General features: G+C 36.6%; 1 protein-coding gene across 1 annotated transcript in view; it reads left to right on the plus strand.

The window, feature by feature from the left end:
• Positions 1 to 26,760, plus strand: part of stxbp5l (syntaxin binding protein 5L) — a gene marked incomplete at its 5' end in the record, with an annotated part of 78,663 nt that overhangs the window by 19,376 nt on the left and 32,527 nt on the right. The window contains 15 exons of the mRNA XM_016676711.1: positions 364 to 427; positions 6,831 to 6,914; positions 8,349 to 8,472; positions 12,203 to 12,278; positions 12,501 to 12,655; positions 13,089 to 13,161; positions 14,003 to 14,150; positions 14,885 to 14,952; positions 15,601 to 15,641; positions 15,965 to 16,179; positions 16,339 to 16,514; positions 16,784 to 16,909; positions 19,467 to 19,618; positions 22,753 to 22,821; positions 26,606 to 26,671. Of these exons, the coding sequence (XP_016532197.1) occupies positions 364 to 427; positions 6,831 to 6,914; positions 8,349 to 8,472; positions 12,203 to 12,278; positions 12,501 to 12,655; positions 13,089 to 13,161; positions 14,003 to 14,150; positions 14,885 to 14,952; positions 15,601 to 15,641; positions 15,965 to 16,179; positions 16,339 to 16,514; positions 16,784 to 16,909; positions 19,467 to 19,618; positions 22,753 to 22,821; positions 26,606 to 26,671 (1,637 nt within the window). The remainder of the gene's footprint in view (positions 1 to 363; positions 428 to 6,830; positions 6,915 to 8,348; positions 8,473 to 12,202; positions 12,279 to 12,500; positions 12,656 to 13,088; positions 13,162 to 14,002; positions 14,151 to 14,884; positions 14,953 to 15,600; positions 15,642 to 15,964; positions 16,180 to 16,338; positions 16,515 to 16,783; positions 16,910 to 19,466; positions 19,619 to 22,752; positions 22,822 to 26,605; positions 26,672 to 26,760) is intronic.

Here is a 26,760-nt window from a genome sequence, read left to right on the forward strand (position 1 = left end):
GTAGCTGTCAGCTGGATTTTTATTACAAGAAAATTACAGTTATAACACACCACCTTTTAAAGTGCATATGTGCTCCCCTCGCTGCTTTTTTTCTCTCAGTGCTCTCTAAATATCAGTAATTTTTTATTTATTTATTTTTTTCCCCAGAGAATGCCTATGAATGTCATAGTTTTTAGCAGCAATAGTTTTTACCTCATTTTTAGCAACCACTTGTACTCCAGCTTGTATAGGTAAAAGAAAAAAAAAATGCAAACATAATTACTTGATTCTGGGGGGGGAGGGGGAACGTTATCCTGTAATGTTGTTTTTGCAGCACTACAGAAGATGTCTGTGTTTCATACATCATCTTTCTTCTCATCTTAGATCAACTAAAACTCACCCAGGTCCTGTAGTTCATCTGAGTGACAGCCCAAAGGACGAAGGCAAGGTGAGTAGGTGGACAACAGAAAATCAGCAACATCTTCTGGTTTCTTTTACTCAAACTCTTGGTGGCTCCTTCCTTCTCCCACTGCTACACTCTTTGTTAAACTTCTCTTAACCCCACATCCCCTGGTATGCCTTTTATTTCGACTTTTGTGTTTGCTCTCTTCTTTTTCCTCTCGTCTTATAACTTATGCTCACAGAAGAATAGAAGTGCAAAGAATGCGTGGCTTTACCTGCTTGAGCAGATTTGTATTTCAATCCTAATTAAGGAGGACTGCAGAGTGTCATGCGGGGTAGTTTTTACAGAAAGTTTGCAGCATATTAAGTTCTACAATAAACTTAGAATAATTTGGATACAGGCAGACTTAACAAGGTGCGTTTCTGCATTCAGAAAATGTATCCACATTACAATAACACTGCAGTTAAATCTCTCTCTATATAATTATATATATATATACACACACACACATATATAGATATATTCATGCTGCTTGACCTGATGCACCAGATGGTTAGTCACTGAGAACCATCTGGAAAGATTTTGCTGTGAACTGCTTAGAAAAGAGCAGGCATGTCCAAGAAAACACTGGGCAGGTGATTGGATTTAGAGAGAAAACATGTTTTCTACCAAGAAAAGCAGCCTGGCTGTTCTTTCCTCCTCCAATCAAGACGCATAGCTGTGATTTATCTGACACTCACCTCCGCAGGGGCCGGGCATCTGAGCTGGACTCCAAGAAATTAAACTTTTATAATAAATATGCAATTTAGGTTCAAAACAAAATTTAAACATGTTATTTGTTGTGCTGTGTTAATATGTGATTGCTTTATTTTTTTCGTTGTGAATGATGGCTTGAGCTTCTTCTTTACTCCATAACAATAGGTGTTGGATTAAAGTCTTGCCCAGATGCAATCTTTCAATAAAATCCTACAACCAAAGAAGTACTTAAAGATAAATTCTAAATTCTTAATTTGGTCAAGTATTGTGCTCAGAAATGTAATTTTACATTCCACAAAGGTGTTTCTTAGTTATTCATGGCCCAATGGGAAACTATGCGATAAAATAAGTTTCGCAGTATCAGGTTATTTGCTCAATAACTTAAAGCATAAATATGTAAAATGATCTAAATCCTTTTATTTACAATAGAAAATCAACATCTATTCCTGCTTTTTTCTATTTTTCTTCATTGCATCAGATAACAGCAGTCATTTATGGTTACCTCTCCTGTAGAATTGGTCTACCATGTATTTGTTTGACAGTAAATATTCTTATTCTTCTATTTAATATAAAAATATAATTTCTGTCTCTTTATGGTTCCCACTGTTTCTTTGCTCTCTGGTTTGCAGAATTTGTCCACTTGCTATTGGTATGCTAAAGCAGCACTTCAGATTTTACAGTGAACATCTGTTACAAAAAGTACAACCTTTAAAATGACCTTCTGTTTTTGTTTAGTCACCTTAAATTGAATGCATTTCTTGTGACTGAGATAGATTTACCTCTATTAGATGTCCGTAGATAATTAATTTTATTATTTGAATTGCTTCTCAAGTACATGAAACAGCTCATTCACCTGCATTCACTTACTGTTTGTATCTGTCCCCATCAAGATTAGAATAACAATTAATACACGTCATAGGCAGCATTGCTGTACTTGTAAAAATAAAGACCTCAGTTTGTTTTAGCCACAGCAATGCTTCTCTGTTGCTGTCTTAGAAATGTTCTGTCAGATTTCAGACAGGAGACACCGGCAGTCTGAGGATGAAAGCAGACAATCATAAACACCATGAATACACTCGGATACAGTCACACCCTGCTGTCCTTGGGTTCTTTATATAGAAACACTTGGGTTGTAGCAGGCTCATCCTCATTTATTAGTCAGGTTTATCTGATAAGTAGTTGGCTTGTCTGCTCAGGTAGACAACTGGAAGTCTGCAGCTTTACAGACATGCCTCTAGGTTGCAAACTTTAGTTTTAGAACTGCTCTACCTTTACAGGAGTGATGGAGTTGCATGGCTGTGCAGGTGAATTTATGCTCCTTATAAGCAAGAGAAAAGCGTAGGATCTCTCGTTCAACCAAGTGAATGGCATCTCGTTAGAGAACTTTAAACTGTAGGCATGGTTTGATGGAAATTGTAACAATTTTGAAACTAACTTCAACACTTTGGTGTGCTATCATACCAGTAACAGCCTCTGTCTGTTCTTGAATATAGATGTCTGAAAATGACAAGTCTGACTCAAAAAAAAAATACTTTGCTTTGTGGAGAGCAAATTTTTTTCTGGCACACTGATTTGATTCTAATGCTTTTTTCCTATAATGAGTTTTCAGCTGATGAAATCTCCACTAAGCGGAAAGAAAATTACTGCATAGTCAGTTCAGTTTTCCCTCTTGCTGTAGTGTTATCCTCTTTTCAAAATGACAGCAGCTGGCTTTGAGTTTCTATTCTGTTTTTGTTTTCTTTTTCAAATTAAAATTTTTTGTACTCCCATCTCCTGTGTAGATGGGATATTTCCTGTGTGGTTCGGCTACAGTAATTTCCTGTGTTTGCTTAAAACAACACATTTTCCATGTTAGTCAATTGTCCTACAGCTGTCATCTGTTTGTCCTTACCTTTGCTGTGCATATATGCTCACTGCGCGTCAGACACACTTGCTAAATCATCTACAAACAGTTGAAAGAATTGTGTGCTTTCTTGTCATCGGGTTCTGTTTTATTTATTTTTTCTTTTGGTGTCAGTTTGCCCTTGGAAATTTGCACCCAGTTTATTTGGCTGTTTTCTAAAATGTGGACTTCCCAGACATTGAGTTCTGTCTGCCTACTTGGACCGCCGTGGCGTTTGTTGCGACGGTTTCTTTGAATTTTCAGACAGTCTGAATTACGTCAACAACTTGCCTCCAATCTCAAAGTCAAACTGATATAAACACGGTAAACAGCCATTCATCATGCTAAATTAGGTCTGCTGTCAAACATCACATACCTCTGAGAACATATTGTGCAGTATTGATTCTCTATCTGCATATTGACAGTGTGTCTTCATTCTCCTTTACTTTTCGATGTTGCTAATGTAAAACGTCAAGGTTGCAGGATGTTTCTTAAGGGCAGCTTTTATTCTCAGCTTCACACGCCCATTTCCATATTTGAGATGTCACACTGTGTGTCTGCTCAGCAGGAGAGCCATTTCCGCCCGCTGTCTGTGCTCCTCCCAGCGCCGCTGATCTCCTTCTCCTGTCATCTGTGATCAGACGGCATCAATCTGCTCTTACCTTTTGTATAGTGCGTGCAGAATTTTGTACCCATACATGTGGAGAAGAAATTAGGTGTTGTTTCAGGTCCAAAAGGTCCTACCTTCCTTTGAAGTAGTTTTACATGTGATATATATTACAGTATAAATATGTACAATATCTGTGATTAAAAAAAAAACTGTACAGTCATTGGGATTCCTTTGTTTCCATCAAAAAACAACAAACATGGTGGAGTTAACAGTGTGATGCCTCATCTCTAGGGTCAGTGCGGCTCGGTACACTATTTTACAATCTGGCGTATTCAGGGGAGCGTTCCCACCACCAGTTGGACTTTCACTGGTCAGCAGGAGATCCAGTGATCTCCTGGATTTATCTTATCTTTGGTGGATTAGACGGAAGAACATTTCATCTTATCCACATAATATCTGAAAGTTTTTAGACCTCTTGCATTATCTTATCCCAAATAAAACCACTTCAATCTTTAATTAATTTGTCTTAGAGGTTTGGAGATGCTGACTTCAGAACCACAACCTTTTGGGTTCTCAGAATGACAAAAAGGTTCAGAATCTCTCCTTTTTTCATCTGAGAAACACTAGGATGGATTAGGCTCATCAGAAACGGAGCATAAGATCAACCTTCAAAGCTGTGGGTGTTCAACAAGTAAACCTTTTAGAACCGCTGCTTTCCACCATATCTTAGTAATACATGACTTGAATGTTTTAAAGATGATTAGTAAAATTTGCATGCAGATGATGCTATGATATATCTAAATGTGAGACTACAGTGGGCTGCAGCAGTCTTGAACAAACAAATGGCTGATATCTTACAGGGAACCATTTTGTGTCCAAGTTGCACCTGAAGTGCTATTTTATGCATCATTATCTTTCTTTTAACTCTTACTTTATCACTAGTTTTACATAAAGGTGTTTATACAGGTAGTTTTAAAAGTTAACATTTTAAAAGTATAACCAAAGACTGTCTCTAATAAAAATTTGACCAGAGGACTTAATGTTTTATGTTCCATCTTTAATTAGAAAAATCTACTCTGACTCTCCAGAATTGTTGAGAACCTTCAAGGTCTTTGGAATTAAAGTTAAATCAGCGTCTTGATAAACTTAATGTCTCATATTTAAAATATGCTTCATAGAACATATCAAAGGTGGCAAATATTAAAGTCTTTGCATAAATTTTAGTAATCTGGTACCACCATGTAAACTCTTAGTATAACTCAATCCTTCTTATCAACATACAGTCTGATAATGTGAAACCTACATCAATAAAACATCAAATCAAAGTAATGCTACTTTATTTTTCAATTGTATGAAAACAGTTGTTAAATTCTTGATGCTTAGGTTAACCAATTTCTTTCTAACATTTAAAGTGAGTGGTTTTATTCAGTCTCATCCAGTCATTTAAAACAATTCTCTAAAATAAAAAAAGGACTTTAACTTATAAGCTATACTATCGTTTTTTTAATGGTTTTATTTTTTTAATTTATCTCACTGTTGGAAAAGTTTTAATTAGTTATTCTTAACTTCATGTTTTTATGGTGTTTGAATATAGCACGATGCAGAGATCCAGTTCCTTTAGCCTTTCTCTAAAGGAGAAAGACGAGAGAACATGATGTTAAAGTAAGGCACAAGTGTATCAATCTTAATAAGTAACATAATAAGAGTCTGTCTACTGGTTTAAACTTACCCATCTCAAGGCACAACTGGAATTGTATTGAGTAATAAAACAAAAAAGCAGATATCTGAGCAATTAGAGCAAAAACGTTTTGACCTTTAGTTTTTTTTTTTTTACTTCAGTGTTGAGCTTCTATGATTGGACTCTGACATTTGTAAAGATTTAGTACTACATTCATGTAATTCCCTCTTCTTGTAGTACATTAAACCCGAAGGCTACTTTTTAACTTAAACTGAATATATTGTGAAAGAGGCTTTTATGTAAAATTTTTGAGCAGATCTGAAATTGGCGTTGCACTCATGTTTTTAAAATGTATAAATCAACTAAAAAAGTTTTCTAATATTTAAACAGCAAATGTGTTTTCATTATCCTGTCAATTTGATTGTAAAGATGTCCTTTTAAGTTTTAAACATGCGTATCTTCACAGTTGACGAATGTGTAAAAAAAGGCCTAAAAGAAAGAAGCTGAGGACAAAGCAGCTGAAAATATGGGAGAAAGTTGTGAAGAGTGATGGCCATGGGTGCATGTGCAAAATTGAACTTGGGCATCAGTGCATAACACAATGGCCACCCGAGAATGAAGAAGGAATAGAGAAGTCTCTAGCTCAAATGTGAGCTCGTCAAACCACGATTTATATGGTTATTTGTGCAATAAGCAGGAGAACGACATCAGTAGGAATTCTGTCTGAGAACAGTAGCCTTGAGACTAACGGGGAATTAAAAGCATGCTGTGGTGAGCTCTGCCTACTTGTTTTTTTAATTTGTGAGATAAACTTGAATTCACAAAAGACAGCTTAATTCAGCATTCAGACAACATTCTGCTCTGGTTCTAAAGAAAATAGTTTCTCTGATTTGCACTGTTAACGATGCGTTTTCTCTGAACAAGTGTGTCAACAGAATACTTGCGTCAATGAGCCAGGCAGTGGTTGCTGAAAACATGCTAACAATTTATGGAAGCTACTTAATGGCTCATTTTTGTATGTCATTTTTTAATGTTTTATTGGTTCAACTGCAATGAAGTTGAAAACCTTTCTTTAATTTCAAAGCACAAAGTGTTTTGAATTGAAAGAATTCAAATTCAAGAGGAAATGCTCACCATCTTCATTTTTACAAATGTGTGTATAAAACAAACTTTTGTGTGTTGTGTTACCAGTTGTATGTTTATTTGGCTCATTCCTATTACAAAGTTCTTTCTTGCTAAACAAAATGGTCCAGTTTCCACTTTGAATAATAATTTAACATGTATAAACTTGACACATGGTGGTGAAGGTTCATTTTTTTATAATGGCTTGTCTCCACAGTCTCTCAGTGTATCATAGCAGCTCTATTTAAAATGACTTATCTGCTTTAAACAGCTGAAACGTTGATCGATATGTGTTGTGTGTCGTATCAAGAGTTATAGGTTTTCTAGTTAAAAAAAGATGAAATATGCCCTTTAAAGTTTTATGATTTTGTATTTCACTTCTTGTCACTCCTCTCTGCAGCTCCTTGTAGGATTTGAGGGAGGAACCATTGTGCAGTGGGACCTCCGGGCCAAGAAGGCCGACTTCAGAATCTACTATGATGAGGTTTGTTCCATTCCTTGCTTTAATACACTGATAGAAACTGCACTTATGTGACATTTTATTTCTAAAGAAATTAAAACAAAAACATGAAAGGCAACTTCTTAAAAGAATGTCAGAGTTTATTAGCTACATTTTGTTGGAATTGTTTTCTTTAGAAGTAAAAAATAAATAAAAATAAAAAAATACCCACCTTAATTAACAATGCAACTAGTTGTTAAAACTTAATTTGTCGAAATAAACTAGTTTCAAAAGAAAAGTGCCATTTCCTTTTATTGACATTTTACTCAGAAAGACAGTGGCTATTGATAAAAAAAAAGCCGCTAGTCATCATTTCTTCTTCTTATTAAGTGAAACAATTTAAGCTTTTTGCCTGCCAATACTTTTAAAGTCAACAAAGTGCAGCACAATTAAGATGTCTGAGCAGCATCAAATGGTATTGGCTTCAACAAGTCTGTCAGCATCCAATTACCGTTTCTTCAAAGAGTTGTAATTGGAAGGATTGGAGCCTGCAAATGCTCCTGCCATTGAAGTTGTCCTTTTAAAGCTTACACAGTCCTTTCAGCTGTCATAGGTGAAGACCCAGAGAGTAGTGAAGGATATAAGCATTTACCTTCTTTATGGTGTGTAATCGTCACAACTTGTTTGCCATGTTGATGTTAGTCTGAAGAGACTTTCCGGTAAAACGCAAATACTTTCACGTAAAAATGGAACAGAACTGTCATCACAACGTAACAGACATTTCAGCAAGCTCAGATTGTAATACAGATATTAAAATTATCTTAAAGGTTAAAGATATGCTAGAGTTGATACAGGTCAGCCAAAGTGGTACATGTATAATCTGCTGTCTTCTAAAGAATGTAAAAACACTGATTTTCAAAGAAACTGGGGTTTGTTTACAATTTAAGCTAAGCATTTAAATTGTTATTGAATCAAATAAATATGTATGTTGTTTGTGTTGTCCTACCAAATTTTACTTGAATCTTTTTTTTGTTTTTTTCATTTCTAATCTAAAGCCAGGCATCCTTAGAGCCATATTCCCCTTGGTATTGTCACTTTGTGCACTTCCACTTATGCTGCCACTCTTATCTCCTCTTTCATTAGGAGAGCTTTCTGTGGCTCATCGTCAATGTAGCATAAAAGTTGTGTCTCACACCTACTGAGTTAAAAATGAATTTTTAAAAAATTGGACTACTAAAGAGTAAACAGCTAAATTATCCTTTGGGTTCACCCAGAACAATTTGTGAGGAGGGCAATTGCAGGAATGCTGTAAGCTCCTAAGTAAAGCACGGTGGCACTAAGTGTGATTTAACAAGAAATGGATAAAGCAGACTGTTTGCAGACCACATATATATCTATGTCTGTCTTTAGGGAAATGTGAAAAGAAAGACTTGATTTTATGGAAGTAAAATATTATTTTGCTCTGTCTGATTGGTACAGGCTATCCATTCAGTCAGTTGGCATCATGAAGGGAAGCAGTTTATGTGCAGTCACTCAGACGGCAGCCTGACGCTATGGAACCTCAGAAACACTACCAAGCCATTCCAGGTCACCTTTCCTCACGGTGAGATATCCACTCATTCCACTTCTCAAATTCCAGAAAAAAACATGCAGCTCGCCTGTTGCCTGTGTGCCTTGCATTGCAAAGGTGTTTATATCCCCTGACGTTTTTACCATTTCACTATGAGCTGCAATGTATTTTTGAGGATTACACAAAGCAGTGCATTATTTTGAAGTGGAAGGAAAAATGATGCATGGTTTTCTAAAATCTTTACAAATAAAAACCAGAAATGTGTGATGTGCCTGTTCATAAAATGTCCACAGTACCTTTAATAAATTACATGCTGCCAGTTTGCTTCTCAGATCAACCACTTGGTGAATGTAGTATTGCTCTAGGTGATTTAATCTCTGTATTAATATAGTTGTGTTGTGAAGCCCTGAAACGTTTAGAGTACACCTGCAAATCTACAGAGATGTGGCCATCCACTTAAACTAATAGAGTGGGCAAGGAAAGCATTAATCAGAGGAGCAGCCAAGAGGCCTGTGGTATCTCTGGAGAAACTGCAGAGATTCACAGCTCAGGTGGGAGAATTTGTTTACAGAGTAACTATTAGTCATATACTCAAGTATCTGGTCCCTGTGGAAGAGTGGCAAGAAGAATAAGCCATGTTTGGAAGGAATGCACAAAAAGTTGTTTGCAGTTTGGCACAAGTCAGTAGGAGGACATGTCAGGCTTGTTAAAGAAGGTAGAGATGGAGGTAGAATCCTATTGTGAAACATGGCAGTGGCAGCAACATACTGTGAGATTGCTTTTCTCTAGCAGGGAGGTAGAGATGGAGGTAGAATCCTATTGTGAAACATGGCAGTGGCAGCAACATACTGTGAGATTGCTTTTCTCTAGCAGGGATGGGGAAGCTTGTGAGAGCGGTTGGGGAAAATGGATGGAGCTAAATACAGAGCAATACTGGAAGGATGTAAATTAAAGGGCACAAAACACTCGAGATTAAGGAATAGGGTAACTTTTAAGCAGTATGTGAATGGATGGTGGTTGGTGTTGATGAGATGCCAGATTGTTTTTGTTAGATATTTGGAAAACTGTGTTTCCCTTTCCTTCTGTTTTACAATTATTTGCTACTTTTTGTTAGTGTAGAAACAGAAATACAATCAAAAACAGTGTATAAGTTTGTAAAAAACTGTATATTGCAAAAGCAACAAATGTATATAGCTTTAAACCTACAAAGCTCTTTGTAAATGAAAACCTTTCATTGCACTGAGGGACCTGAAAGATGCAGATTCAAAAATATTTAACATATTTGTGAACACGTAAAAAACTGCCGTATACACATCAACAAATTGATTTTTATGAAAGTAAGATTAGAATATTATGATCATATGAATTCATGATTAGAATAGTAACCAAATCCTATTTTCTTTTTTATGCTGTTTGTGATGAACATTTTAACAATGTGTGTGTTTGTGTGTTTAAGCATGCGAGTGAAAGAATGAAATTAGCCGTAAACTCACTCTAATTGAACCAGACTAATTTTCACTTCCTCAAAGAAAGAAAGAAAACCTTCAGAATCAGATCGCTGTGAAATCTTAAGCAGTGGTTCAGCTGAGTGATTTCCATATTACGCTTGAAAGATTTCAAATGTATTCTCTTGCTTTAAATTTTCCTTTCCTGGCTTTGTTTACTGCCGGGACATCTTGACCTTGTCAGATTTCCCTTTCCTCACCGAGAGCTGTGAGATAACAGAAAGTTGAAGCAGAAAGGAAAGATGAGAAGGTGAGAAGGTAAACATCGGAAGGATGTTTTTGGACCCAAGTGAATTCTTAATTTTATTTTGTTTTATTTCATCAAAGATGATCTTAATATATGGTATATTGTGTAGGTCTGACCTGAAAGATCTCAGTAGGTAAGAACAATGTCAATGATTTGAAAACCAGACAGGCAGATCTGGAGAGTCCAGAGACCCAAGATTTTGAATGACGAGACAGCTAGAACTCAACAACCTGGACTCGAAGGGTATCTGGAGAGGCTGGAGAAAATTGAGGGGAATCACGCTGTGGGTGGAGTTACGGTACACTGCAGGTGACTGTCATTGCTAGGCAATGCAGAAGACCAAAACTGTGGGTGGAACTGCAGAAAAGACACTCAGACAAGTGATTCAGTCCAACTGATTACAGCAAAAGGCTCAATGAAAGAGAGCAAAAACAAAACCCAGAGAGAGCAATGCTACACAGAAACTAAAGCTCTCCGCCTGGAGCCTTCCTTTCTTTCTGAAGGTTTGCTCCGGGACTGGTTCCAGCTGAGGGCCAGCAGACTGTGGGCTCCCTGACAGGGAACTGGTGAGCAGAGGGGTGGCCAACTGGAAGTCAGCATTCAAGTCTTAATTCAAGATGTGGTGTTGATGCTGAATAAACAGACTCTCACAGTTTACAAAGAAAAGGGCACACTTTGCCTTTAAAGAGCACTCTGTGTATTTTACTCTCACAGGCTTGAGCTTATATTGTTGTATGCTCTGGGACTGGTGGTATAAAAGAGAAGATGGTCTCATTGCTGCCTTAATTATGTTACACAGTCTGGTAAGAATTTGTCTTGACATGTTACTGATTAGTTTTGAGTTGATTTTAAGAATTTAAATTAAAACTGATTAAAAACTAGATGCAAAATTCTAATACAAGATATGTTTGGCAAAATAATTTCTCAGGTTGCCTTCTGGTTATGCTTTATTTACAGTCTTTTGTTATATAGAAAGTGATTTATCCAAGCAAATCTTCTCTAGTTTAGGCTTTTGAAAACTTTAGGCTTTCTAAATAGAATTTACTATATCAGAAAGTCAGCAAAATTCCTGAAATGTTTCCCAGTTGCCATAATCAACTGTTTTTTGTTTTTTTTTTAGCATTTCCATGTCAGCATTTAGGAGGTAATTAGCTAAATAATGAGGGACACCATAGTGTGTGCAATTCACACAAAGAAATTTGTAAACAGAGCTTGTAAATTTGTGAGTGTAAAACATTTTAGACCCAACATGGAGTAAAGAATAATTAATACACACTTTCTGCCAACATGTCTGACTAGATGGATTTAGGAAAAAGGTTTTACACTCATTTCCAACTGGTTTGACAATTTCACGATGTCGCAACCTTGACATTATTAGTTAAAAGTATAATAAATCTGTAAAAATATCATTATTTTATTCAGCTCTTGTCCAATTGGACATTTAATCCATGTCACCATATTCAACTTGATATTACAGGCTGTAGAAATTCTCATGCTTTCAGTTTTTCACAAAAGCTTGGCTTTTGTTCATCGTTCTGTTCCCATGAAATACAACTCAAGGCCTCGCTGAATTCAAGCTGAGATAATTCCTCTTTGAGTAAACTGCCAAATCATTTCATTATAAGAACTGGAAGGAAAATAGCTTTTTGTATTGCAGTGACTGTTACAGTGATCTGTCATTCCACCAAATAAAAAAAAAGAAAGAAATGGAAACATTTGTGTTGAAATCTTTTTATGACTTTACTGGCAAGACATGTTACTCAGCCTATGTCAGCAACAGAGGACAGAACTATCAATGTGAAATAGTGTGTACACCAATAGAGAGAAAAGTCAACTAAATAGTCAACAAAGTAAATAGTGATGAAGCAACCCATGTATTTAGGCTAATCTGGAATGTCTGAGAAAATATCCATAAAAATCGGATGGCTAATCTCCTGGAAAGAGATTATTAGTTTCAGTTAATTGGAAGTGACTATTACATCTTCATTTTTTTTTTTCCCCACTCATTTAGGAAAGATACAGAAGGACGGGAGAAAGGAGTCCTGCAAACCAATACTCAAAGTAGAGTACAAGACCTCAAGGAGCAGGTATGAGAATTAATTATTGATTAAAGTAACTCCTCATTAAACGTGTTGTGTTTCATTTGTTCTATCTTATTACTTCTGCTGTGAATTCAGTATTTTGAAACTGAATCCATGTGATGTGATCTACGTATGCATAATTGGATACAATGATTAGATAGTCATTTTTGGCTTCTGCTAACACAGACCATGCAAAGTTACTAAATATAAATTCTTCTTCTCCAACAGCGAGCCTTTTGTTATCTTCTCTGGTGGTCTTTCATACGACAAGGCGGGCCGGCGGCCTGCTTTAACCATCATGCATGGCAAGGCCATCACGGTTCTGGAAATGGACTATCCTATTGTGGAGTTCATGGTCCTCTGCGAAACTCCCTACAACAACGGTACAACTTTCCTTCAGCTCTGTTCAGATGTTTTAAAGCCATGATGACATCATTTGTTGGCATCCACAAGACGTTTGAAAATGTCAGAATAGAATCTTTATGAAGCTTCTACACATTAATTAGCCAACATCAGACATCTCAATACACTGTGAAAACAGGGTTACTATGATAAACACGTCGTGGGTCAAATGTGGATCAGTACCGTCCTGGATTGATAGATTCAACCCAGGTATTAGAGTTTAGAGTTTCCAGGTATTCATCATCGGAGAATTTTCCGGAAGTAAATAAAACACATTCATATTTTCCGAATGATTTATGCTTTTGATGCAACATTTCTTTCTCTGCTTTCATAATGTTTGTAAGTACTTTAATGTTATCCTAAAAGTGATTAAGGAAGATTAATTGGATCTAAATGGTACCATTTGCCTTGCAGAAGTCCAGGACCCTTATGCGGTGGTGGTGCTGTTGGAGAAGGACTTGATTGTGGTGGATCTGACACAAAGCAAGTAGGTGCTTCCCAAACTGCAAAGACCTCCACCTCAAAACATTTTTTTTGCAATATTCAACATGATAAAAGAAGAAAAGCATTAAAAGTTTCACCTAAGGCTGAGCTTCAAAACATAAGAAAGCTCTTTAGCCCTCTCAGACTGATCAGTCAGTCCATCAGTCTATCAAAAATGTGTTCAAGCAAATTTCTTACTTCAATGGAAACACTTTTGTATGAGAACTTTTCAAGTTTTAAGATAAGAATTGTTGTGAATGTGGCCTCAGATGTTCTAATCCAAATACCTTGCTTTCAGGGTGAAAACTCTACCACCTGGGTTAATTAACCTCTAAAGGGTGATGTGAAGATAAAAGCTGCTGATGAAAAATGTTAACAGATTATCACCTAAGCCCTCAGAGTACATTTGAATAGTAGATCAACACTTCAGTATAAATTAGTTTGCTCAGTAAATTAGATTTCATAATTACAGCAGTCAGATATAAATGTCTCCTGACGGTTGTAGTGGTAGCACAAACAGATTGTATTACACATTCTTATTGATCAGCAGGAAGTTCTGTTTAAGCTGACACACTGCTAATAGAAGTCTATTCAATAAGTAAATAAAGTTTTTTGCTGTGCTTTGCTGTGACGAACTTAATTTCTGAGTCATGTGTTTTAATATTTAGATTTTGTTGTAGACGTGTTAAAATTTACTGTTGACAAAATGGTTTGAGATCAGAGATCTTATTTTACTGACTTTGTAAAATACCAGTTTCTGTCCTCTGTAGTTTACAGTGCTTCATATTTTGTTTTCTCTTATTCTAATATCACATTATGACATTTAACATTCTTGTGTCTTTCAGCTTTCCTGTGTTTGAGAACCCATATCCCATGGATATCCATGAGTCTCCTGTTACCTGCACAGCTTATTTTGCAGATTGCCCACCAGACATTATCCCCATTCTCTACTCAATAGGAGCTAAAAACAAGAAGACTGGCTATAGCCACAAGGTGCAGAAGGTTTATTATCAAAATGAAACTTTAAGAAAGATCTCTGTTTTCTTTGTTGTTGTTTTAGCATAGTTGTTGTTAGATCTCTTTAGTATTTTATTTAAAGGCATTCAATGTACATTTTAAATTTTACTAGCAGCAGAGGTGACTTCACACTGGGTGTAAACACGGTGTTTAATATTTTTTTTTATTTTATTTTTGTAGATGTCAAATTTCTTTAGTCGTAAACACAAGTCTGAGTAAAATGTAGAGCATTTCCTTAACTCTGAGATTTCTGAGAGGCTGTTAACATTTCCAAATCCAGTATGTTCTATCCCATGTAGAAGCTAAAAGATAGGATGTTCAGTCTTCCTGTTATCTGCCGATATATCACTCTCTGTTTAAAAGTATTAACATCAGACATGGCTTTGCAAAAAATGTGGTTTCTTTTTAACATATTTTTATGCTTCCTCTGACTTCACTTTCATAAAATAACCAACACTGACACTAAAAACAGCTTAGTTTCTATTCAGTTATTTGTTTTCCATTTATTCAGACATGGGAATAATTGCCTGAGGAAATGTGATGGATTATCACCAAGCTCTGTTTAATTTTAATTCACTCACTTTTAAATTGAAGAGTGCAAATCTACATATTTTGTCAAATGAACATTTATTTAATAAAAATATTATTGGGACCACCGTTGGTCAGCAGTGAAAATATGCAGATTTTATAATGATTTTATTTGTTTTAAGGAATGGCCAATTGGTGGCGGAACATGGACATTAGGCTCTCACACTTATCCAGAAATAATCATCACAGGGTAAGTTGGAAATACTGGAATGAGATTATAAAAAAAAACAAAAACATGTATTTCTGGGATGCCTGGCAGCCTTTGTCAGCTATAAAATAAATCCAAAGGAGTAACTTTACACACCCGTGTTATAAGTAATGTCTGAATAGCATTGATTTAACACGTGTGAAGTGAGTCCATGCAAACCAAGCTCAGGAGAAAACGGCACTACCCACAATGCTTTTTACAGGACTGACAGACATGTTAACTTGTTAGGCTTGGACACAGGAGGGTGCCTGCTTCTGAGCGTCAGCCGAGTCGAGTCTTTGATGCCGATATGGAGATGCTTTCTGTGAAGAGCACAGTGTGAAAAATCTTAAAATCTCAGATCATAGCGACACTTGGCCTCAGAAAAACCTCAGAATTAAATTTTTATTTCTCATCCAACAGAATAAAAATAGCTGTGCTACAGATCTAAAGAGAGCAATTTACAAAAATATTGATGAATCATTAACTTAGGGAAGTTTGGTTAGTTCTGAAGCGGTAGCTGCTAAAGTGTCTTTAGGGGCGGCAATTTGTGGTGTTGAAATATAAAATGAGATTTTAAGATTTACATCTGTTGACAGATTTCTCAGTTGTTCAGAAAAATAACAGTTTTTTTTTTTCCTTTTTGTTCAGACATGCTGATGGGTCAATAAAATTTTGGGATGCATCTGCATGTAAGTCCCTTCTCTAATAATCTTCCTGAAATATTGTTTAGAGATCATCTCAGGTTCTTTGTGACACACCACAATCCAATAAGCAATACGAGTTCCCCCAATGCGTCACTTCCATTTTGCCACAGGCTTAAAAAAGAGGACACCAAAGCAAATTAATAGCACTCTCATGATAGGGGAAGCTGCACAGCTAATTAGGCACATTGCCTAGAGTCATATCAAAGCTATTAGCAGAAACAGACATAAAATAGCATATGAAAATGGGGTCTTACCAAAGAGAAAAGAAATATTCAGTGTATTCCTGTTCTTCAAATTTGTTTCAAAAGTCACACTACAGATGTTGTACAAGCTGAAGACCTCCAAAGTGTTTGAGAAGCCAAAGCCAGGTGAGGGCCGGGCTGCTGAGCTGGGGGAGGAAGACCCTTTTGCTGTTCAGATGGTTAGCTGGTGCCCTCATAGTCGCATCTTCTGTGTGGTCGGCATCTCGGCTCACATTATTCTGTATCGCTTCAGCAAATATGATGCCAACACTCAGATAGTGGTGAGTAGAACTAAGAATCTGAACCAGCATGATCGCAAACTGATTATCTGGTGCCCTGCATAAATGTTAAGTCTGAAGCGCTGGAATCACCGGCTCTGCGGTCGCCGTAGCTGCAGGTTTGTGGATTCATTCATCTTTCTGCACCACTGTCGTTTCTAGTCCTTAGAAGTGCGCTTGCAGTGTGAGCCGGAGGATATTATCACTCCATCTGAGAATGAAAACAATCCCTGCTTCTCAGAGCCAGGCTCCCACTCACCCCAACCCCACCACCAATACCCGGTTAGCCCTGGCAGCAGGACACCAGACGGTGCTAGAGACAGCATCCCCTGCCTCAAGTAAGAGCTCAGCTCACACACTGCAAACACAAAACATCAGGTAATTCCTGACTTGTGTAAGAAAATACTTACTAAAAAAAGACCAGTTAAAAATAAAGTGCATTTTTTTCAGTGTATTTTTTTTTCCGCATGCAAGGACATAATTGAAGCCAGAAACAACAAAAGTTTTAATAGCAGATATAAACACCTAACTGTTGAGTGCAATTCCCTTCCTTCTTTCTGTGCTGGGTACCTAACCAACCTGCCTCTCTCCTTTGTACCTGTTGTAGAGTAAAGGATAAAATGGTCCGGGTCCCTCCTGGCTATCAGTCAGACTTGGTCATCCAGCTGCTGTGGGTGGATGGTGAACCGCCACAGCAAATCACCAGTCTGGACCTCAATTCTGCATATGGGCTGTAAGTTTGTCTGCTGGTCTATCTGTGCAACTGATATTTTGTGGACTGAGTAAATCTACTATCCACGGACAAATGGAGTCCTTGCAAGAAGTTTGTGTAGACTTGGCAATAGCTTGAATGTTATAATATTAGAAATTTGCTGGTTTGTTTGAACTCTTTGTTTGAGCAGAAAAGACATACAGTCTACAACATGAGTGATTTTAGAAGCAAGTGCCTAAGTTAGAATGTGTTTTGGATTGTTTCTTATTCAAAAGGGGTCAACGTGATGCATACTGATTAAAATATTTACTCCCACACTAAATGTTCAGATGAATGCCTTTTCAAGTTGCAGTGGACCAGTTAGTTTTTATTTGCATCACAAATATTTCTTCATCCATCCATCATGCTAGTAGAGAGACCCTCACGTCCCTCTCCTTAGCCACTTGGGCCAGCTCCTCTGTGGGAATCCCAAGGTGTTCCCAGAGAGCAGTTCCTCCAGGATGTCCTGGGTTTTCTTGCAGATGACTGCAAGTTAGACTACATTAACATTTAAATACCTCTATAACTTGTTGTTTTTCCCATCCTATAGTTTTATTCTTATGATGGACGGCATGGTTTACTTTTCAGGGGCTGAAACAAAACAATTGTTTCTTAGTTTCGAATTCTGCCAAGAAGGGAACATTTAGCTAAGGCTAAATCCTAAACCTAGAGTAAATGCAGTCTATTCCAAGCACACATGGTGTTGTGTATGCATAGTCCTGCCCATCTGTCTGGTTGTTTCTGTCCTTTCTTTGGGCCAGTTTCAGCACATAAAAGCAGGTTTTTATGTATTCTGGTTATATAAGGTTGTATGAGGTTCCAAAGGGCATAAAATAAACATTAACAGAAACGGCTAGCACATTTAAGCATTCAGGAACTGTTTGTTAAGCAATGACCTAGCAATGTTAATTATGCAGCATGCTGTTCTGACAGACATTGAAGATAAGTTTGGATATGAAAACTTATATGTACTTCTGCTGTCATTGATTAGGATAATGCAAGTGTCCTTAATTGTAAAAACAGGAGTTTATAAAATAATTTGCATCATTTTTAAAATTATATTAAAAAAAAAACATATTTGGGAGCATTGCTCTAATATAAAATAAAATAATGTGGATGTGTATATGCAGCAACTGCACACCTCTTTCCTGTTTCCTTTAAAGAATGCTTAATTGCTTTTCTTTGAAAAGAACCTCTGCTATCAAAATCAGTAAAGTCACAGCTCGGTTTAAAAAGCCCAGTGAAGGCCATTGCATTTTTGTTTGAATTTCTCATTTGAAGCTTTCCATAATTTAAAATAGCTGCCAGAGATTTATTTATTTTGTCGTCTTTAGCTGGCTTTTTCCATGAATGCAAACTCTCCTTCTTAGACGTACACAAAAAAAGAGTATATCTTTAGCTTTCTAGATTAAATATTTTTAGCTTTGCGTTAATTGAAGTAGTGAAAGACTAAATATAATTTACTTGACTTCCAAAAACAAATTAGTTTCTTTGTTGTAGACAATTGTTTTATAAATGAAAGAAGCTTTAAACAGTATTGATGATATTAGTCCTGTTTTTGTGGGACTGCTTGCTTCTTCTGTAAACTTCTTTTTATATTGTTTGACATTCCTGTTATTCCTTTAAAAACCACCATATAACTTTATTCAGTTTATTTATACAGCACAGAGTCAAAAAATGTCTTCTCAAAGCATTTTACAGGGGAAAAAGTGTACTTGAGTCATCAACTGATAAGCAGTATTTTCTTTGTGGAACAATTAAAGATTGAGTGAAACCCAGAAGCACTGGGCCATCAGTACTGTCTACAGAAGGCAAAGAAAAGAAATGAACAAATGTGACGGCAATAATAACTGCAGTTAATGCCTTAAAGAGGAGCACACAGTAACACTGTAAAAAAATGGTTAATGAGTCCTCCAATAGCCTAAAGTTATAGCAGGATAACTAAGAAGATACCACAGGGAAACCTAAGCCAAACTAACTGATTTATTTATTTTTTTTTTAAGTTTGAAGCCTACTTTTAAAAGTGTGCCTGACAAAAAAAAAATGTCCACAAGGGACAAGCCTAAAAACTGAAAGGTTCCTACTTAAAATATATGGGTTTTGAGTCCCATAAACTTGTGAATGGATACGAGCAAGAATTATTTTTATTTTATTTATTTTTTACCTTTTCAAAAGTATTACGTGTCCCTACTATAGAAAAATGAAAAACATTGTCTCATCCTGCATGTACAAGGACAAAGTTCGGCTATCGAGTTTCTCCTGCTCAGTCATGCCTGACGCTCCAGAGTCGGGGCGCAACAGGTGGCTGTGAATCTTCTGGGAAATCGGGCATTAATATTGAAATCACAGCAGCGCCAGCGGTGTGCGATAAAGACGGGCTTTTGTTGTCAGTAATTGCATCAAAATGTCACCGATAATTTCCCAGTGTTTGGAAGTCCTCCATGTTCCACCTTTTGTCAGTGAGAGAAACCTTGTCAAATAGGCTAAAGCATGAATATGTTTTTGATTTTGTGGTTCCTCTGTGTGTTTGTGCATCCAGATTGGCGTTTGGGAACTGTAACGGTCTTGCAGTGGTTGACTACTTACAAAAAACTGTTATATTGTGCATTTCGACACTGGATCTATACGGAGCCACCGATCCCTATCAGCGCCTTACTCGTTCCCCCCGTAGGAACAGGCAGTCCACCTCAGGTAGCACACACAAGCACATCTGTCTTGCTATGTAAACCTGCCCATTGATGCACTTACCAGGCACCTAAACAATTAACTGTCAACAAAGCGATCCAGCACTCTGTCTTTCTGTCTCAATTTTCTGAGTTTCTGTCCTCTCTTTTTTTCTTCTATTGCTTTTACTCTTTTTTTTACATTTATCTAAATTGTTTCTGTTAACATTTAAAATGCTTGAAGGTGCTAGCATGCAAAGCTAACTCATTTTAGATTAATATTTTGAAATACTTTAGCTCAGTGCTTTGTTTTATTCCCAGTAAATTTCACAGCTCATTTGACTAAGCTCTAGTGATGAAAGCAGAAATGTGTAACCTCCTGTAACTAATCTATCCTAACCTAAACCTCTATGTTTTCTCACTTTTTCTTATATTTGTTACACAGTTCACATTTTATGAAGGATATTAACATCAGGCATTTGTCGATAGCAAGTTCCTCTCCTATGCTAACTAAAATGAATAAAATCAATGCCATGTAGAATCATTTTCAATAAAAAATACTATTGAAAAGTTCATTTCAAATTACTAAGCAAAACACATTTTATAGATTATTTACACAGACTGATGTTTTCAAGCCTTTATTTCTGCTAATTATGATTTATTTTTTTTGCATTCAGCTAATAAGACATTTTATAGAAAAGAAGGTTAGGATATGACATCAGACTAATAAAAACATTAATACATTAAAGTGGGGCTGATGAAAAGTGTTTAATACCGCCTTCAAGCTTATTTTCATCAGATGTTGTTAATCTGACAAAAAAAGATTCATTGAAAAGCTCATAATAATGCAGAAACCTAAAAGCCTTCACAGTACGCCCCAAAACACTTCTGCTTTGAATTGTTTTACAATGGCATATTTCACAATTGATTAAAAAACGTCAAAACCAGTAGAAAATCCAATTCTTTTTGACATGAACAGCCTCTATCAAACAGCACTGCTCTTCTTTACCTCTTTCCTTCTTTCCTGTCACACACGGCAAACAAAAACACTTACCACATTGTTATGAGGTGCATGTTAACAAGTTATGTGTCATCTAACATTGACATTTAATATGCATGTTGTCATTTGGTCTCTCTGTTTGCTCTGTTTTAAGTCCTGCTTGAGCATAGATCTGTAGTCAAAAGCCACAGAGGTCTTTTTGTACTTCCTAACCCCCGCCTCCCTTTTCTCTGCTCCCTACGTCGGCTGGCGATGGCCTCTGAACCCAGTTATTCATACCTTAATGTGTTGTAGCAATTTTCAACATTCAGAACGTATTGTGAAGAATAAGTCCTGACCTTAAACTAGCCTTAGTTTCAAACTGTCCAGCAATTTAATATGTATCTAAGTAGAAACAAATAGTATGAGACAATGTGCATGTTGTTAGAAACTGAACTGAGGAGAGTAAAAAAAACAAAAAAAAAAACACAGAAAAGATTTGAAGTCTTAGGATCCAATTTTTTTCCCAATAGCTTTTTTCAAAGTCTTTAAATTGACTTTGGCAAAAATCTTTATGAATTGATTTAGAATCGAGAAAAAACATCCAGATTTTGTTTGTAGTGGATACAAAGGGTTTTCAGTTCTGAAGTCATTACAAAGTGAATATCAACGGAATAAAAAAAAATGTATATATCAAAATGTTAGTCGCCATAATGACCAGCTGTTCCTGTAGCTCAACTGTCTTTATTAAAGTTACGTTCTGTCTTTCACAACACATTTTTAGCTGTTCCCACCACTCATATATATATCTGTAAAATAGACTGTAAGCATAAATATTATGCAAATTGCAATTCTGATGCTTTGATCTGTTGTTTTACTGAGCCAAAAAGCTTTAATGCTTTTTGAGTTCTTTCAGTGTGATAACCTTGAGTATCAAAATGTAAAACATGCTCAAATTGCTTTCCTTTTAAATTTATAAAAATATGTTTTTCTCCTGCTGCTAAAACAATGGAACTGTATAATTATGTTTACTGCTAAAAATAACTCTTTCATGTTGTTTTATACACACAGATTGAAACCAAAAATATAAACTTGTCATTCTTGTCTTTATAGAATAATACTTGGAGTACAAGCTAATATTTGCTGGATAATCAGTTGCAGGCTACAAGACAGTCAGCTGATTAAGAAACAGTTTGACTGAATTAAATTATTACTAAAATAAAAAGGGAAACAAAAGTATTCTGTAAAAGACTTATTGCTAGTTATCACAAATGCTTGATGGCAGTTTTGACAAAAGATGGCACAACTGTCATTGGTTATATAGTGCTTTTTCCCTAATAAATAAAAGTGTTAATTAAAAACAATGTTTTGTATTTACTCAGGTGAACTTTCTGATATCAAAAGTAGATAATATAATTAAATTAAAAATGTAAATGTCAAAAAAAAGCAAAAAACATCAAATACAGTTGGAAAGGAGAAAACACTTTCTTACTGCACTGTGTATTCAACAATAACAATCCCAAGGAATACACTTGGAAACCGTGCATCTAGTTTGAAATATTGCTTTTAAATTAAGTACTTTATGTTGCTACTTTATTAATTAACTGGAGTTACCTTGTCATTACTGAGGTAAAGTTTAGCCACAAAGTGCAATGTTTTTATTTACAAAGCAATTAGTTTCCGCAACAAGAGATTTATTTTATGTCTGGCTCTCAGTAATGATATCTCTCCTGCTAACACAGTGGTTTTTGAGCAAATTACCTATCAGCATCAGCATTTCTGGAGTTTGCCGGAGCCGCCGGTATATCTTGTCTGTCCTCCCCTGACACTAACTCAGTTGCTGCTTGCTCTCACTTTCTTTTCCACTCTAAGCCTGTGTGTTCTTCTCTCCCCCCCCTCCTCCCTCCCTTCCTCCTCCCTGCCTTTCTCCCTAAAAATATGTTTTCTCCCTCTTGACATCACTCCTTTATCTTCTCTCCTTCTGCCATTTCTCACCCTACTCGCAATGCTATCACTCACTCGCTCTCTTCCCTCCCTCCTATCTCATGTCTTGTCTTGAATCTCTTCCCACATCTCTTCCTCCTCTCCCCTTCATCCCTTCTCCTCCTCCTCCTGCCCCCTCCTCCTCCACCTATTGGTGACTCTGTGGCTGCTGATGTGGGCATGTGGGGCCTGCCTGACAGAGCATTGCATGCGCGGCCTGTCTAACTTTTATTCAGATTCAAAGAAAAGGATCCGTACATCCTATCAGAGTAAGTCGGGCCTTCCTACAGTAAAGGCTGGCGTGAAAGAACTCTGTGAATGTGTGTGAGTGGAGGGGGTTGGCTGGGTGGGTGAGTCTCTAATAGGTTTTTTGTGGAGAGGACAGACATAGGAACAGATTTGGACACATTCCGAAGCAACAAGTTGAAGAAATAGTCTAAAACCTATTTTTCAGCATAATAGCAAATCCGAAAGAAAATTGTGCCATGTGACTTTCAAAGGCATTCCTGGGCCTTGAATCTTTTGTGACATTATCGGCACAAACTTCAATGTGTTTTGTTGAGGGATTTATCTGATAGACCCGGACAAAACGGTGCATAATTGTGATCTCGAAAGAAAATGTAATTTGTGTTTCAATAAAAATCTGAAAAGTGTGGTATGCATTTGTATTCGCCCCTAAGAACCATAGCTTGGAGAATCAGATTCTTATAGCTTTTCACCTCCAGACACTGACCAGAATTTTTTCTGCCATGGTTTGTCAAAAATTAAATTCTTGTGTATTTCTTGTAGCTTTCGTTCGACACTGACTTTCTTTTTATCCTCTCTAACACATAGGCCAGATATGAGTGCATAAGTTACTATATTGATTCCTCCAGAGCCCCAAGGAAGTCTCTTCTGCTTCTTTGAATAATAATATCCTTGCCTAGCCAATCAGTTTTGATGGACAAACATGTCTGTATAGGTCTTAAAGTTGTGCTTTTTCCTTTCCATTTTTAGAAAATTGACTTAACTTTGATAGAAGATTTCCAAAACTTTGAATATTGGTTTATAAGCCAATCACTGATTAGTTTACTTCTGGAATCTGCTGGTTGCACTTACTTTTATTTTGGGATGTCAGAGTAAAGGAGGCTCAGTGCAAATGCATGCCACATTTTAGATTTTTATGTCTGAAAATTTTTGGAAACGTTACACTTAAGCCCAAAATTATTCTCAAAAATGATACTCCTTAAAGTGTTTAAGTTAACCCATATGGTCAGTTTGACTAGAAGTCATATTATCTGGGAATCCTGCCAGAGTCTCCAGCTGACGCTGATCAAACCTAAGTAGTCATTAAGAAGAGTGTAAATCATTTTTGAAATGCCATTTTTAATAAGCTCTAAAGAAAAACTGAAATTGTTCTTTTCCAACTTTTGTTTTATTATCTTTTGAGAGATATCTGTTTAATTTAACATCAGGCTCCATGTTTTTGATTAAAGGAAAATAACTTTGGGCTTAATTGTGTGTTTTCATTCCACTTGACAAAGGTATGTTACTCTCTGTTGCTCTATCACATAAAATCCTAGTGAAATACATTGAGGGTTTTCGTTGCAACAAGCCAAATGGGAAACCTTTTAAGGAGTAGGAATCTTTGTGAAAGCCACTGCAGAGGACTACTTCAGTTTCAGTCATGTCTAAATTATGTTCTTTGCAGGAAAGAGAGAAAGAAAAAGTCTTGAGTTTAGCAAGAGCAAATTATAAATATTCTAGGCTTCAAGTGATGTATATTTTAACTACATTAAACTTTGAAACTTGAATTGTTCCTGCACTGGATTGAAATTTATGTGTATGATTTATTCTTTGTGGGATACAGTTTGACATAAATTCTTGATCTATCCAATAAAAATGTTTTACTGAAACCTTTCAGTCGAACTGTCTGTCAAGTCTTTAGACATTCACTGAGACAAAATTAGACGGTTTGTTAGAACTTTTGACTGAGTGGGAAATAATTTAATTATTGGAAATTTGTGACGACTCAGTGAGGCTTTTAATGAGCCCACAGCGAATGCATATCACACAGCAAACCTTGACAGTGAGATCAGGGTGTAGTTATGTGAGCAGATGTGGTTTGTTTTGATTTTTTTTTTTTTTTGAAAGAGAAATGACTGCATTTTGACCTGTGCTTGCTGCATGCAATCAGATTTTGATTGGACTTGTGTTTGGTTTGTGTTTTGTTTGTTTGTCTAGGTCACTTTAAAGTGTGATTTGCACTACGTGCTATATAAACTAAATTAAGTCCACATTTACATCTCGGTGTAATTTTTTTGCGCCAAAAGTAGTTCCCTATTTTAATCAGGCTGTAGTGCAGGTCACACTGACAATCAGCCACTCTGATCCTTGTGGAGAAAATGTAGTCCCCGTTAACATAAAATTAAAGTTTCAACCAGCACTAAAAAAAAACTTGATTTTAATGTCATTTATTTATTGACAATAATTATATTCAATAAGTACTTTTATATTTATTGGCATCACTGATAAGGAGGTGTAGACCTATACACATTGGAAAATTTGTAGAAAAATTCAACTTTTAGACGAGGTAAAGTGTATTTGTATAGCATACTTCAGCAACAAGTCAATCCAATGTGCTTTAAGCTGATTTATTTAAAGGGGGGGGAAATCCCACATTAAGAAATAATTGGTTTTAACAAAAGCACAGCAACATTATTGTCACCCTGCTGTTAAGGCTTAATTGTTACCTCCTAGTGTCCTCTACTGTCCACTCCACTTCATGGCGTAATTCCATCACCCACCCACAGATACCTCTCTGAGGACAGCCACATGCAGCATAATTTCAAGTATCATGTTGGATATGCGCACCAACAGGGACAATAATAGTCAGTGTCAGAGGGTAGAGACAAACACACAGCAGATAATAAAAACAAAGAATCAGATCATAGTCAGAAAAAACCCCAACAAATCTTGTTTTTAAGAAATGCAGTGGGGAGAGAACAGCTGCTTTCACAGTGTGGAGCATTGATTTCTCAGAGGAAACAAGGATTCAGACACTGTATTCACATTCTGGTCCGAAATCACTTTGTTTTTTCTTGTAATTATTTTCTTGTTCTCTTCTGTGGAAACACTGAAACCAGTGCATTTTCAGCTCCTAAGGGATTGTATTGAAAGCTGTCCATCTCTGAGGGGAACGCCATTGTTTAGCTAAGTTTAAAATGGTCAAAATAGGATGGATGCTTGTCTGCAGTGACTTGTGTGCACAGGGACAAACAGGTTTGTCAAGCCCTTGATACTTTGTAGAACCCGTTTCCCCAGGTCAGTGCAAAGTCTTCTCCCCGTGAGATTTCACAAAGTTGGAGCACACAGAGTCCGATACTGACGTGTTTTCACTATTTCTCTAGATCATCAAAAATCCCTGGTCCTCTCTGATGCTTACTTCTGTCCACTTGATTCCATTGGTTTTCTTTGGGATTTAGGCTTAAGGACTGTGATGTCAGTTGAGGAAAGTTAGACTTTCTGTGTTGGTTTGGTCATATATTTTGAACAGTTATCTTGTTGAACGATTGAGTGACAGTCTTGCTCTTTTTTGCATGCCCCGGTGTTTCAGAGTTCATGAGGTGATGTGTTTAAACAGATGTTCCCAGGGTCTTTGGAAGAGATGCAGGCCCACAGCATCACAGCTCCTCCATTAATTGTGATACTAAAGTGCTTTCACACATATTCAACCTTTTTTTTTCAGATGCAACCCACTTGGAGCATTTTCAGAATAGATTATAGAGTAAAGAGTTATAGAGTTAAGCAAATGTTTTAAGGTGAGGATGGATTGGACATCATTCAGATAAATGGTTGCATTCAAATCACAAAGTAGACATTTCTATAGCATTTCTATCCCTACATCTACAGTAGAGGTGCCAATAAATAAGTATAAATATCTCTTTTAAAAGTTTTGTGTGGCTGATACAAATTTGCTTTTTTAATGATTCATCTGTATTAATAAAATGCTTACAGAAAGTTTTGACTGAATGTGTGTCTTCTCTTCCTCTTGGCTGTGATTGGCTGTGGCAGGCCTTACTGAACTCACTGACAACCAGCAGTCCATAGACATGGAAAGAAGCAAGTCGCCCACTTCAGGTAACCTACCCACACATGCCTACACACACACACACACACACACGCAACACAGCTGGACTTGCATCTACCTAGTTCTTGCTCAAAGTTTG

This window comes from Poecilia formosa, unplaced genomic scaffold (genome assembly GCF_000485575.1).
Source record: "Poecilia formosa unplaced genomic scaffold, Poecilia_formosa-5.1.2 Scaffold140, whole genome shotgun sequence".
Taxonomy (NCBI): Eukaryota; Metazoa; Chordata; class Actinopteri; order Cyprinodontiformes; family Poeciliidae; genus Poecilia; species Poecilia formosa.